The 15,087-nt window shown below is 38.2% G+C and overlaps 1 protein-coding gene across 2 annotated transcripts in view; it reads left to right on the plus strand.

Moving 5' to 3' along the window:
• Positions 1-15,087, plus strand: part of map2k5 (mitogen-activated protein kinase kinase 5) — a 59,223-nt gene that overhangs the window by 26,963 nt on the left and 17,173 nt on the right. Inside the window, exons 13-19 of one of the 2 annotated variants that reach the window (XM_062424945.1) lie at positions 1,165-1,213; positions 1,328-1,401; positions 2,568-2,618; positions 2,723-2,794; positions 4,299-4,328; positions 9,250-9,276; positions 9,613-9,645. In XM_062424945.1, coding sequence (XP_062280929.1) covers positions 1,165-1,213; positions 1,328-1,401; positions 2,568-2,618; positions 2,723-2,794; positions 4,299-4,328; positions 9,250-9,276; positions 9,613-9,645 — 336 coding nt within the window. The remainder of the gene's footprint in view (positions 1-1,164; positions 1,214-1,327; positions 1,402-2,567; positions 2,619-2,722; positions 2,795-4,298; positions 4,329-9,249; positions 9,277-9,612; positions 9,646-15,087) is intronic. The other variant, XM_062424954.1, reaches the window with a different exon arrangement.

Genomic DNA, 15,087 nt, shown 5'->3' on the forward strand with positions numbered 1-15,087 from the left:
CAAAGCAGTGATTTTCTTATACTTTTTTTTTTTTGCATCGTTAATGTTATCACTTAAGCTAATATTACATAGTCTTTGGATGCACTGGGGAATTTAGCTAGATGAGCTCAACTAACTGTGAGTGCTTCACACAGGCAATAAAGACATGCCTTTCCTCTCTTACCGATGCCCAAACATCCACAGTTGACTTTTCAATATGTAGGAGCAACATCTCAATACTGAGGTCATTAGCTTCTCATGCAGTCCTCTAGAGAGAGAAACTAACCTAACATCGTCTCAATGCAAATGGCTCCTGATAGTCAGACCAGTGCCTTGCATAGCAGCTCAGCCGCCATCCATGTATGAATGGGTAGGAATACACGTGGTGTCAAAAATTGATGCGGCTGATCCCTCTTTCAGACATGGCACTCATTTAACTAACACAGCTCTCACTCAATCAGTACCTCTGACAGAAATCCTTGAGCAACAATCTTCACCATTTTTACATATCTTAAACATACATGCAGACCAGACTACCAAATCCTGTAGAAACATTTTTCTTTTTTAACATTTGTCCAGAATCTCAAGTAAGATTCCCTGGCAATTTTAACACACCTGCTGATGAACAAGTCAAGAGCAGCCGCATTAGAGACATGTGTCAACCAGGACAGTCCAGCAATATAAAAAGATTTCAGGGTGAATCCTGTCTAATCCCAACCCCTGACCACCTCAGTGACCTGTGCCATGTCAGCCAAGTGTAAGGTGCAAACAGGGTTATTGTCCATTTATCACAGTGCAGCGCCTATTGGTCGACATTTATTTTTATAAGACTTTATCCGACATCCTTAAATATGTGTTTCACATGGATGTAAAGGGCCTTCATAGAATGGAAGAGGTGTTTCGAGGTATCAGCCTGAAAAAACTCTGCCTGTAATGTCACAGTGATCTAAGTTGCCAAAGTAGCTGCTTCATCATTGAGCATTGAAATCACAGACGAGGTCTATTAGTCTAAATTCTATACTAAGGTCAGGGCTGTTGATATTCACAAGTATAAGTGTACTGTCCTATAAAGCATGTGGAGTGGAATTAATCATAAAAGTGAATTAATTAGTCCGCCGAATGTGCCGGTTAGAAGTTGAATGATTTGGAAATTAATATATCTCTTTCTGCCATCTGTGTCTCTAGGTAGTCAATGGCCTGACATATCTGTGGAGCCTGAAGATACTTCACAGAGGTGAGTAAGGTATTGCGCGGGTTGTGTGTTATTAAAAAAGAAAAGAGCAGAGTTGATAAAGACAAGCCGCAGAGTGCTGATGTTGCAGTCCTATCAAGCAGTTTGTCTCCACAGATGTCAAGCCTTCCAATATGCTGGTGAACACCCGAGGACAAGTCAAGCTCTGTGACTTTGGTGTCAGCACACAGGTACACTGATTTGTTTGCGTGAACGTCAGAGAGAGAAAGAGAGAGAGAGAGAGACAGAGAGAATGGAAGATGGAAGAGGAAAAAAAGAAAAACTATTGTCTATAGCTGTATCAGTGTGTGTGTGTGTGTGTGTGTGTGGGTGGGGGGGATCTGTGTGCATATGGCCAACCTGTCAATCACTGGATTCATTTTCAACTCAAAATATCAGCGCTATCCCAAGGGTCCTCCTCTCACATTGACTCCCACCCCCCACCTCTATTGTTCTGCAGCCTGCAAAAAAATCTCTCGTTATAATTATGACCCCCCCCCCCACACACACACACACACACAATGGCAAAGCCTCATTGATATGTATTCACAAGATGTGGGGTGAGCGTGGGTGGCAGACAATACCTTCATCATTGTGTGTGTGTCTTGGGTGAGTGTGTGTGGGCAGTTTGTGTGTGTTTTGTAATGTAATCATCAGGGACAGACCTTCAACGTTCCCCAGAACATCAACCCTGAGGATCTGTCTCCCTCTTTAACACACACACACACACACACACACACACACACACACACACACACACACACACACACACACACACACACACACACACACACACACACACACACACACACACACACATCAACCATTCCCTTTATAGTAAATTAACCTCCACTTCTTTGGAGTTCCAAGGTGAATTTTACACCCTGTGTGTGTAACACTAGCAGTATTGACTTTTCCTTTGTCTTTTTAGCTCTATTTTTTCTGTTTATCTTTCTTTCACACATACAATCTCACTCCCTCCTCTCTCACTCATCTGTAGGGCATGCTCCAAAAAAAAAAAAAAACAGCCATAAGGGAATAGACACTCATTATCACAGTCCTGTCATTGATGGCATGCCCCATTGTATTCACTCACAGACTCACTCATGTATCCTTGTCTGACTCCTGTTCCCTTTTGCGAGGGTTGAGAACAGCCAAAAATATCAGCGTGATATTTCAATAAATTTAGGTAATCTAAGTTAGATCCAGCTCCTATTTTTTTTATTCCCTTTAAAACAATAGAGTAATGACTTTTAAAGGTTACCCTATTACGTATTTGTCAGTTGAGTAGCCTACATTTATGTTGATATTTAGCATGATAAGTTGCTAATCCACTGTTCATGACTTTTATTTGCAGTTGGTGAATTCTATTGCCAAAACATATGTGGGAACTAATGCATACATGGCGGTGAGTGATCCCAAATTTTCATGTCAAGTTTCTCTACTGAAGATAAAATTTTGCTCAGACTTGTAACTTTGTCCTTAATGGGTTTTGATGTTTTTTCCCCACAGCCGGAAAGAATATCAGGGGAACAGTATGGCATCCATGCAGATGTCTGGAGTGTGGGAATCTCTTTCATGGAGGTATGACAGTGTATATACAGTATTTGACAGTGTACTATTGTTGGAAACACTGATGAAGGAAGTATAACATTTTTGCAAAAGCAGTCTAATTAAATTATTTAACATCTCATTATTTAAACTGGCTGTTGCTCATCGACTGAGCTGCACGACCGAGCTCCTTGTGTGTTTGTGTGTCCATGTGTGTATGCATCAGTATTCATCTGTCCCCAGTGTCATGATGGAGTGCATTCCTGACACCCTGCGTTTTCAAATAACATTTTAATTTCAGTATTACACTTCCCTTGTCTCTTGTCCTCCCACTGACACTATTGATTCTCCATCTGTTTCTGTCCACAGCTCTCCCTCTTCTGTAAAACAGATGATATGGGCTTCTGCCTCAGCTTTGTTTGTCAATAATGTTTAATGACATTACAATTATAACAATAATGGATGAGTTCAGTGGAAAAGAGCCATGTCAAAATTATTGACATGATCTCTTTGTGATAAAGATGGAGTTTTATTGTAGTGGACCCCAATGCCCTGTTCTCTTTATTTCTATCCTTAGAGGTCTACATTAAGCTAAATGAAATGGCTTGCAGTCCCACTCAATTTGGATTGATCTTTAGCCTACTAGTTGGTCTATTTATGTTCAAGGAAAGACTGTGAGTGTTTTGACGTTTTAATAACGTAATGTTGCCAATAAGCTGCCCTTGACCAAGATGAAAAATGCCCACCTCAAGTGAATTACCAAATGTCAAGGAGAGCTGTCACCCAACCCCCCAGCCAAAATAACAAACATACACACATTTCATACAACCGTCCCACAATCCTGTCCTCCTCCTCCTCCTCCTCTTTATCCCTCTAGTTTGTTCTCAGCAGGTGGTGATCGTGGGGGGGTTATAAACTAATAGCTGATGTTGTTTGATGAGGAGGTGTTATCAGCAGGTGGGCACTAAGCTTACCTCAAAGACTGAAAGTCTCAAGCTCTGCACGCTTCACTGACTTCAGCTTCATTTTCTTTCTTGGTCTACACATTTATTTCATGGCATTAAGATACTGGCAATGGACAGACATGTAAAGATAAATATGATGAACGCCTGTGATGTCTAATGCAATCCAGTTCAGCTGCCATACAGTACAACAAATTCTACCTTTTGTGAAGTTTATAATATTTCTTAACCTTGTCTGAGATGTTTTAAGTGAGCTCTCAGGTCTCTGACAAAGGGTTGTTTTTTTGTGTTGTTCAAATGTGTAATAGTACTGCATTATATTGTGGTCTAACTGTACATATATATATATATATATATATGTAGAGACACACATACAGAGGGATGAGAGTAAAGCCTAAATAAGTTACTAAAAGTTGTCCATTATTAAACTGCACAAATATAGGTATGGTATGTTTGATTGGATTGCACTAGTTTGTACAGGTGTTGACAGATAGTACCATAGACTCAGTACTGACTTATCCTTTACAAATGTTTGAGAATATCCTGTAGCACTTATTATTTTCTTTTTCACACAGTTGGCGCTAGGCATGTTCCCATATCCACAGGTGAGGTATTTTCAGTGTTGTATTTATACTTATTTGTATATAAGGCTTGTTTTCATCATTTATTATCTATTTATATTTTAATACTTTAAATGGAGATGATTTCTTTAAACAGATTTTGATGATTCCTGTTGTTGTTGTTGGTGGTTGTTAAACTACAATGTTTTTACTGAAAATAGTATTAATACAACTGTTTTTAATGGTTATTTGCATTATGCCACTTTTACATTTTTTAATAAGATAATGTTTATGTTCTAAATATTTATCAAATATAACTATTCATTTAATGAGATTTTCTTTTTAATCCAAACTTTGAATTTCATCAAATAACTTTATTCATTTATGATATTATTATACTTGTATCTAACAGTTACAAAACGTTGTGTACTGACCTGAAAAAATAATTTTCCAGATTTGTTGTGCAGTAGTGAAATATAACTTTAAATGTATTTACGTCAGTATGTGGGTGTTTTTTTTTTTTTCTCCCTCATTACATTAAGTTAAAATCCTGCGCAAATGTAATTGCCGACCACAGAAGTGACTTCCAAATCTCATCAAGTCTTAATTAGCCCTTTAAGATGGGTTTATCCCACTAATCTCTAGTTGAGCAATCTGAATCTGGTTACCTCAGGTTACCTCCTGGCTGCCCTCACAAATCTAATGGTGATTCATTTTATCCAAATTAACAGTTTGTTCCTTAAACTACATAGCACACATGTAAAAATTAGGCTTTGGAAATCTTGATTTTACAACTGAAACTTTGTTGTTTTGAGTACCATTTCCACCTGTTGATTAGTAGGTGCAACTTCCCACTTTTTTTTTTTTTTTTGTTAACAAATAAACTTACTGAGGCCCCTGCATCAAGGAAAGTCAGATAAAAGAAGCAAAGTGTGATGTAACCACTGCACTATTTACCCAGTGATTGCCTAAGTGACTGTTTTCTTCCTGTACGCCAATTATCTTTTCTGAGAAAGAGGAAACCAATTTACAAACAGCTGGTCCAAGCTGGTGCTGTGAGTTGTGGGTCTTATCTTATGCGGTATAATTTGGTCTTTCAGGTCATAGCTGTTTTGCATTGTATTGCATTACCTGTCAGTTGTGCTTTTTAATGTTATTAACAGGATAACAATAACAAGTTGTTATCCTGTATAGTGAACTGATGAAAAGCAAATGGAAATCTTTGTGCAGTGGAGCCATTGTGTGTTTGTAAAAGTCTTAAAATTGTTAGAGATGTAAATGTGACGCTGTTATCCACGTATATGTACGAGTGTGTATATCTTCATCCCATGGGACGCCTGATATTAGAGCACTGATTATTCCTTCATTATCATGTTAATTGCTAGTTTATTGTTAGTGTGTTCATGCAGATTAGTGGTAGTTAGATCTACCCTCAATATAAATGAAGTGGACAAAATATTACTAATATAATTCAGTTTATAGATGTAGCTTAGGCTCTATCTCGCAGTTTTCCTCTTCTCAGTGTTAATTTTCCTGGAGCTCCATATGGTACTGCAGACAGTTCACCTGCAGGCTGTAGCAGAGCGGTGTGGCGAGAGCGCTCGGATCTAGCTCGTCAGGCGCAGCCAGCCAAAGTCCTCGGGCCTAAGCTGTCATTTTTACAGACGCTGGCACAGCTGTCTGTGCAAAACCCCCCTGCTACACTTCACAGAGAACATTTTAGTACAGACTGAGGACTGAAGTTGGAGGAGAAAATCGGTTGCATTTGTGTCCACTGTAGACTAGTGTAAGATACAGGATAAGTTGTTAAAGTTGATTTAGGCTTTGAGGCATTCATGATTTAAAAGCCAATTTTAGTACCGTTTACACACGTTACATTCTGGAAAAGTGTGAGTGCTTGCCAGTTTCTTTCATTTGTAGATGTTGTTTAGTTGATGCATTATCTTGTATTCATTCTTTTGTGTGTATGTATGCACGCAGAGTGGAGTCATCACCTCATGTTTGTCATGATTAGAGATGGTCTCTTTAATTCCACTTCACCACATGTCGGGATTCATTTGCATTCTTTGTCAGGAGTTAATGGAGTTTTTGCTCGGCTCGCTCTGAAAGTCTTTGAAGACACCAGACCTGATGTGATGTGTATACAGCCGCCAGCACTATTACTTCTGATTGATTTGTTGTCTTTTTGTTTGCTCCATGGTTGTTTTCGTTTCTCTTCATTTTGTCATATTTTCTCAAATTTGAATAGATGTCTGGATGAAACACTGTCAGTTTTTTTAGTGTGCATGTTTCAGGAACTTGCATTACACACCACTGCATCCATCAAACTGCTTAGACGCCCCCCTCCCACCCCCCCACCCAATGTTACTTTGTTTTTTCCTCTCAAATGGAAAGAAAATGATACCGTGGTACATATATACTGTATGCGTGTTGTAAACAATGTTTGCTGTAATTTTTCAACAACAAAAGTCAACTCCAAAGACTGTTTTCTCACTTTGCTTTATCTCAAAAGTCCTCCTTTAAGAAACTAATTACAATTTAATTTCAGCGTATTAGGCTTCCCTTTTAGCTTAAGACTACTTTACAAATGATGTAAAGAAAATACTGACCCTCCCTTTTCAATCTTGATGATGTAAATCTACCCCTACATCTCTCACTATTTATTTTCATGTTTTGCACAAACCTTTTTGAAAATGTATGTGATAAATGATAAATTATATTTTGACTCGATAGAGCTTTCTCTATCATTAAACATGTGATGTAAGTCTGAATTTACCATGTAGGGAGCAGTATTGAAGCTTTTGGTTAAGGATGAAAGGAGATCAGAGATGAGCTGGATGAGTTTTAACAGCTTATACTTTCAGTAAAGCACATCTCCGATTAATAGAGCATCTTATTTGTTGTTGACTAAACAATAAAGAAAACCGAGAACATAACCTCACAACATTCCCCTTATTCTTATATTTATGTCTCCATGATGATGGAGGGAGACTGCCCATCCCTTAACAAAAACATGCTAGTCAACCTCTGTTGAAATTGATGGTTTTGATCACACAGGGACTCTTTTGAGAGTTTTTTTTGCTTTCTTACCCTTGAAGAAATATCTTTGGAATCCTTAAGAAGGGAAAAAGCCAACTGATCTTTTAGAGGTGTTTATTGAGTTGCTCTTAATAGGGACAGAAATAATTTGACATCCAAAAAATTGATTTTGTGACATCTTATTTTCACATTGAGCCCACTGTGATATTTTCAAAAAAAGAAAAGAAAAGCCTGATGTGACTCACAAATTGTCACAAGACACTTAAGTGGCTTGTAACAGGGTTCCAAAAGCTCAGAGGCACAAGTAGTTGATGATTTTCTCCACAACTACAGTACATTTATACACACACACACACACACACACACACACACACACACACACACACACACACACACACACAAAAGGTCTCATTCACAGTCTGTGAAAGAAGTGACTCCCTTCCTAACTCCTGTCATGGATAAAAACCCAACACTACTGTCAAACAATTGCTCGTTGCCCATAGAGCAGGTATGGGATGAACATTTTCGAAGAAAACCCTCATTGGGAAATCTTGTTTAAGTATAAATATCCTATTAAACAAAGTTTACCCTCAGGACAAACATGCAGTTAATGATATGCCTATCAGATAATCAGCCTAGAGTTGAGAGACAATGTGAAAGGAAGGGAAAGATGGGGCGTGGGGGTTGCTAAACCTCACTTTTTGATATGTGGCTATGCTACCTAGTACAAGAAGAATAAGTGCTCAATTATGCTTGAATAAGTTAGTCTCCCACTATCCAATTTCAACCCCTGGAGCAGCACGCAATTTGGTCTTAGTAATTATTTCTGAACAAATTACTTTACCATAGTTGTCTTTAATGTGTTTGAATCAGGCAAAACTGGATATAGAAGCAGTTTAGGAGTCTCTTGGTATTTACAGAGGGTGAAAACCTGTATTTAATTGAGTGAATCAATAAGTGCACTGTCAAAACAATTTGATGAACCTGAAGACGTGAAGAAATTAGCAATTTATTTGCCAAACACTATTAAACATTTAGCTGAGCGTAAGTGTTGGACCCTCTATCATTCAATCTGTATAATGTTCAATTTACAAATTTGTGATTCTGGAAATTAAAACTGAATATATTTAGTCTGGTTTATCCTGGTGAGGGTGACCACAAGGGTTTTGACTTGGAGATCTAAAAGCCTTTCTTAATATAGTATCACTGCGTTGTCATACATTTTAAGACATTATCTCAGTGTCTGAGGCAGTGTCTAGATCTAGTGAATAGTTCCTGTTCAGCTGTACCTTATACATTTAACCAATTTATAATCCCACTTTGCACTAGACTGTGTATCTAGAGAGTATAATAAGTATTTTTTCACTTTTACCCCCCCCCTCCCCCCAATATATTATCTCCCTCTCCCTTTAAATGATAAACACTAGTTTTTGTGGATTCTTTTTTCCACCCCTTTGAAAATCTGCTCTTCACTCTAATCAAATTTATAGATTTGTATCGCTCAAAAGTAAAATAGCTCTGACCCTCTTGTCAAAATGGATTTTGGTAGCATGCCATGTCCCAGCCTGTGTATTGTTAGTGCTGCACCTTTTGAAATAGAAACATAGAGCATGCTCATTACAAGGCTTGATCATAGTGTTTGAAACAGTTATTCTACATCCCAGCACATCTAGATAACCTGGAGGGCAGGAATAAAGTGCTACTCTGAAAATGAGCATTAGTGGATCTTTTACCCCCATTCTCCACAAATGAGAGCGAAGCCATTAACATTTGTGTGTTTTCATTATGTAAATGGTGTTAACGCAAATTGCCACCAGGAAAGCAATAATTTTCTCCTAGTGATCATAATGTGTCCAAGTGCATCGTCTTGATTATGACATGCTAATTACATATTGCCTCTTCTCTTCTTCTATGTCTTGCCTTACAGATTCAGAAAAACCAAGGATCTTTAATGGTAGGTTTTATTGCATTAGAATAGGAGAAAAGAAAATAGAGGTCCCTCACACTGTAGTCTGTTACTGTTGGCTGGCTCTCTCGCTTGAAAATTCATTCAAATTGCATTTTTGCAATAAAATATCAGATCATGCTTAAACTGCTGGTATTACATTAGGTGCCATTATGGAATAATAAAAACATTCAGGAGCTGAAAGATGGCTTTGTCTGAGCTCGCTGCGTTTGATTAATCTAAGTAGATACTTTTTTTATCACACTATTGATTTTCCCGATTGCCAAGAAATTCCATGTGCACTAACATGTTTTTTTTCATCGCACTGTGTCTCTCTTCTTCCAGCCTCTCCAGTTACTGCAATGCATCGTTGATGAGGTGAGTCGTCGTCTTATGTGCTTTTGCATCTAAAATCAGTCCTAATGGCCCGGAAAGCTTATATTTTGTTTCCTAATGAAGCAAACCACTCAGGCGGCTTTGCTCCCCACTCAGTCAACCCTTCACCCTGTGCAACTGCCTCAGGCAATACACATATGCACATGCACATTACTGTAGAGGTTGGACCTGTCATGAGTTACACACACAACACACAGCTACAGTTCTGTATACTACAAAGCAGACTGACTGTTTTTGTGTGTTTATGTTTCTGTATAAAATGCATATTCACAGTACACAAAACCAAAGAGACAGATTATGACACATCACGACCACAGCAGTAGCACAGCTGTTTTGTTTTTTTAATTTCACAATAAACGCAAGTAAACCTTCATGTGTACAAAAGCAACAGTCAGACCACACACACAAATACTTAATTCGTATAATTGAATTTAGTTATTTAAAGCATATCTATCCACTCTATAAAGCAGATACCCTTTAGCATTGTATTCAAAAAAGATTATGTTTCACCAATGTCAAATGTGATACATCTCAATGCTTCTTACCACACTTATTTGTTTTTGTTATTGCCCTTCCTCCTTTATTTCCTTCATTTCACAATTCTACGCTGGTATTTGGCTGAGATTTTAACAGTGACTGTAAACAACCCAAACATGGATGAATCTTAATATAACTTATTATAACTGGATTGTCTCAGAGCAATGGCACATTAAAGCAGTGTATTATGGAAGTAGGTTTAAGTATAATCTGCCGTATTATTCACCTTATTCGTAGTCTACGGTAGGTAACATCTGATTCTGTGCCTGCTCTTCTATCTTAAAACACAAACGCAGGTCATTAGTTGAAATACTTTAAATCAGGCATACATTTCTACTCAATCTGGGCCTGATCCAAAGAAGGTTTCTGTTTCCTTACTTATCCACACGCTTTCATTTTCATCAAAAGCACCAATCATAGCTGGGGACCTCCCTCTCCTTTCCTTTCTGCCTCAGTTCTTTGCTGACATACACTAATAGCAAAAATGTCACAACACCTCTCGAGCCTAAACCAGCCCTCCAAACCCTCATAAGCCATATCGCAGATTAAACATACAGTGTCCTTAACTGCCTATAGATTGGCCGTAATTAATAATTAAATGCTTTTGGTTGTAATGGATTGACCCCGGTTGAACTGTTCATTAGTCAGCTAGACGGAGGCATCACTCAAACTATTTTTCCTGTGCCCTTTGCCGTCTCCCCTTGAGGCAAGAGAACACTCTGTTATCCCTGGCGAGCCAGCGCTGCTTACTGTCCCAGCTTATGCAGTGCTTCAGAGGAAGATGCAAGAGGATAAGCACTCTTTGGAAAGATGAAGTTGTAAATGTTGATTGACTGGGCTATAGTGAGGAAGTGTGTACATGTCAGAGAGCAGTAGAAATACACAGAGAAGTCCTGTATCTTAACATGTTCCCAGTTTGTTTCCAGTTGAGAACTGTTAGGATTTAGAGACACCACAGAGCCTGGAATTTTATTTATTTAATCTCCCCTGAAGTAGAACAAAGATTGTGGTTCATCCACTACTTTTGCTAGCATTTTCATGTGATATCCCCCTAGAAGCTGCCTTTTTATGTATCCTTTTTAAAGGTAAAATTTGTAGAATTTAGTGGAATCGACTTCGCAGAAATTGATTATTATATTCATAAGTATGTTTTAATTACTGTATAATCCCATGAATTTTACGTTATCTTAGAATGAGCCCTTTATATCTACGCAGGGAGCAGGTCCTCTAACATGGATCCCACTATGTTGCACCACCATGTTTCTACAGTAGCCCACAATAGACAAACTAAACACTGGCGAGTTTCATGGCCACCATAGGTTCTCCTACATGCTTGTCAGGTGTTATTTTTTTTCACACCTGCATTTTGTGAAGACCCGCCCCCACTCTGCCTCCGATTGGCTCTGACCCTGATATTTTTACCTTAACTCTAACCACAAAGGCAACAAGTACTAGCCAGCCAGAGCAGATTTTCACAGTGTGGGTGGGAGGAAAAAAGGTGCTTGGAAGGTCAGGGTGAGGGGAGGCATATTCAGTTGTTGTGTGCAATATGCACCGTCACCGCTAGATGCCAATAGATATTTTACACTGCTCCTTTAAGAATATCCGATTGTGAGATTTGAATGTGGTAACACCGATTTCATAGAGTAGTTAATTTAATGCTTAGGTATTTTTTAACTGAGCTAGACACACCTATCATGGCAGGTGTGATAAATCATAAGTTACTCACTGACATTTTGTAGATATTGCCCATTAGTAAACACTGTGGAAGTGATCCAAGTACAGTTTTATTTCCTTTGGTTGTGATGCATTGATATTGTGTATAACATATTCACTGGGGATTTGAAACTTGCTTCAATGGCAGAATGCGAAATGTGCTCTTGTGAGTGAATCATGAATATTATTGTAGCAGGAGGTATGTGTGTTACACCTCAACCACAAAGGAGGCTACAACGGGAACAAAAATTCAGGTATAAGATTTAACAGTAAGATCAGTTTACCTGGAGAATTCACAGACCACAAACATAGAACATTTTACATAGAGACTATTTTATTGGTAAAAGGTATTTAAATTAATTGAATAAATACCAATAAGAATTAAGAAAGGCTACACTGTGGACCTAATAAAAGCTATATTTACTTGATGCCTGGAGCCTTTAATGATGAGGAGAAAGTTTAGATTTTGTTCATTCGGATGGATACTTGGAGAAAACGAAAGGATACCATAAGCCTATAGATTTATTATGGCCATGAAATATCAGGCCATATTACTAGACCAGATAAATTCTGCATTTCCCCATTTTTACTCTTTACTTTTAAAGAATGTTCCAGTGTTCAGGACTTATGTTTACACTATTTTAATGATTTACGTAGGGCTAAAGTTATAGTACCAGTCAAAAATGTGGACACAATGAATGAAAAAGTGTTTCCAAACTTCTGTACTGTGTCTTGAAGCCAAAAAGTGGCAGCACTGCTTATTAGTTACCTCATGTTCATTGCTGATGTTTAGTTTCAGTTATTTTGACTATCTAACATTTAAGTGCATTTAGGTCCACCTACACTATAAGGAATTATCCTGTGCATCTTGTTGAAATGCACCATCTTCAGTCTAATTCTTGAACGAGAAGTTCTCTGTAGTTGTTCTACCATCTGTCTGCTGTCCACCCTCATTAATGTGCCTCTCCCCTCTGTTTGTTGAATAGCAAGTGGCTCCACTAATAAAGAACTCCCACTTTATTTTCAAGCCTGTAATTACTGATCTAATTTTGCCTAATAATTGCTTCATGGCAATGACATGTATATTTACTCGTACCCTTGTACCCTCGTAGTGTGTGTTCCGTCTCATAGTGGAGTGCATTGACAACCAGAGGAATAATGCACACAGACTAGCCACTTTCATCAGCCTGCTTGTCTTTTGTGCCATTGCCTGCTGCCACATCAAAGCTGCAGCGGTGTTCCTCTCAGCTGGAGACATGAATACATGCATAAATGTGTGTATTTCTGGTTGTGTCTGCAAAAGGTGCATGTGCATGCAAATATGTGGGGAAAGTGCAGAGAGAGATTTTGTATCAGATTTAGCCTACACAACACATAAATTAGTTGTGTAGTCAACACTTTGCACAAACTGTGAGTCCAATTGATCTTGTTTTTCTGTGTGTGTGTGTGCGCATGTGTGTGTGTGTGTGTGTGTGTGTGTGTGTGTGTGTGTGTGTGTGTGTGTGTGTGTGTGTGTGTGTGTGTGTACACTATAGTACAGTGGTTGCAAATTATTTGGTACTCTCACTCTAAACGGAGTGTACACTCAGGCTTGTGGTGTGCAGTGCTCAAGGGCATTTGTTTGTGCATGTGTCTGTCTGTGTGCGTGTGAGTCTGTGTGCGCGTGTGTGTGTGTGTGTGTGTGCACGCGTGCATGCGCTATGATATATTGCTCATCCAAGCGGCGGCAGCACTCTGAAGTGCAGCGAGATTAGAAGGAACCCATTTCTTTGTTAATTTAAATGGGTTCATGCATCAGGCTTTGCGGGAGCCTGCCGATCAGAGCATTAAGGAATGGCGAACACTGCCCAGAGGTGTTTTTAATGGCACAGCAGGGTTTCAAATATAAAGAGGTTTAATTCCCCTGAATTTGAATAAACCCCTGGTTCTAGACCCAGGTTTTATGATTTTTGTGCATATCTGAGTAGATTGTGAATTTCTTTTCTTTCTTTTTTTAAAATCTTCCTCCATATCTTTGGATGTCAGTGCTCTCTATATAAGCTAAGCATTTACACCTACTCTTTACCTGTTGGTTGATTTACTTTTGATGTTTTAAATTATTACCACTAAAAGAGAATCCTGCATCATTTTGTTCATATTCTAGTTTGTTGGCATAATAGTACATTAAAATGCAGCAATCATTGTCAAATTTGAGGAGATATATTGTATTATTTAGTAATCTGGAGAAGTTAATGATGATGAATTACTGGCAGTTATTTTAGTTCATTAGCACGTGTATTTTAACATATATATAAAAAAAAGATATCTGAACACTATATTAAAAACAAAAAGCTTATTTATTTACTGATTTAAAAACTAGAAAGATTTTTTCTAACTAGGAAGAGGAACTTTTGGTTTTTGCACATACTTTTGTATTTTCTTTCTTTCTGCTATAGCTTACTGGGACAGAGCCAAAGAAAACACAAGAAAGATAATACAAATGATGTTAAATGAAGTGAATGAATGATAATACAGTATTATTCAGTAAGTTATTATTATGCAGTTGTTGCCATTGTTTCCTTAAGGACAGAGGTGAATCTCTGAATGTTAAGAACTTTTCATATCAGCAGTCAAGGGTAGGTAAATAACCCAGAGTAAGAGTAAGCATCAGCTAGTGGATCGAGTAGTGAGGTGAGGGGCCATAGAGGATCAGTCTGGCACAGCTGTTCTACGTGATCCAGTTCATAGAACATCCATTGACGAGATGTAGCAACCCTGACACACACACACACACACACACACAATCACAAACACTGTAGTATTGTGTACTTCTTGATTAACTTAGGCAGATATATTTTTCATCAAATGCCCATGTGAGTTTTTATCAATTTTGTCCTTCTTTATTAAGTCTTGTCAGTCAAATGGTTTTAATTTTAAGAATTTTTGCTTATGAAGTGTGTCTGCCTCAGCGAGAAGACCTTCATTTGCTCTTTTCAATGATCGGTGCAACTTGGTTCAGTCACATAGAGAATCTATTCAGCATTTCTCCATGAGCAACTTTAATTCTGATGTCCAAAAATGTGTGCCTAGAATAATAACAATTACAGAATATTTGTGACATTTACAGCAGTCACAAATAACTATTTCATGTATGTGATGTGTAGCATTGGGCAGGGTACCAAGGTGGTGGTA

Source organism: Scomber scombrus, chromosome 1 (assembly GCF_963691925.1).
Source record: "Scomber scombrus chromosome 1, fScoSco1.1, whole genome shotgun sequence".
NCBI classification, from domain to species: Eukaryota; Metazoa; Chordata; class Actinopteri; order Scombriformes; family Scombridae; genus Scomber; species Scomber scombrus.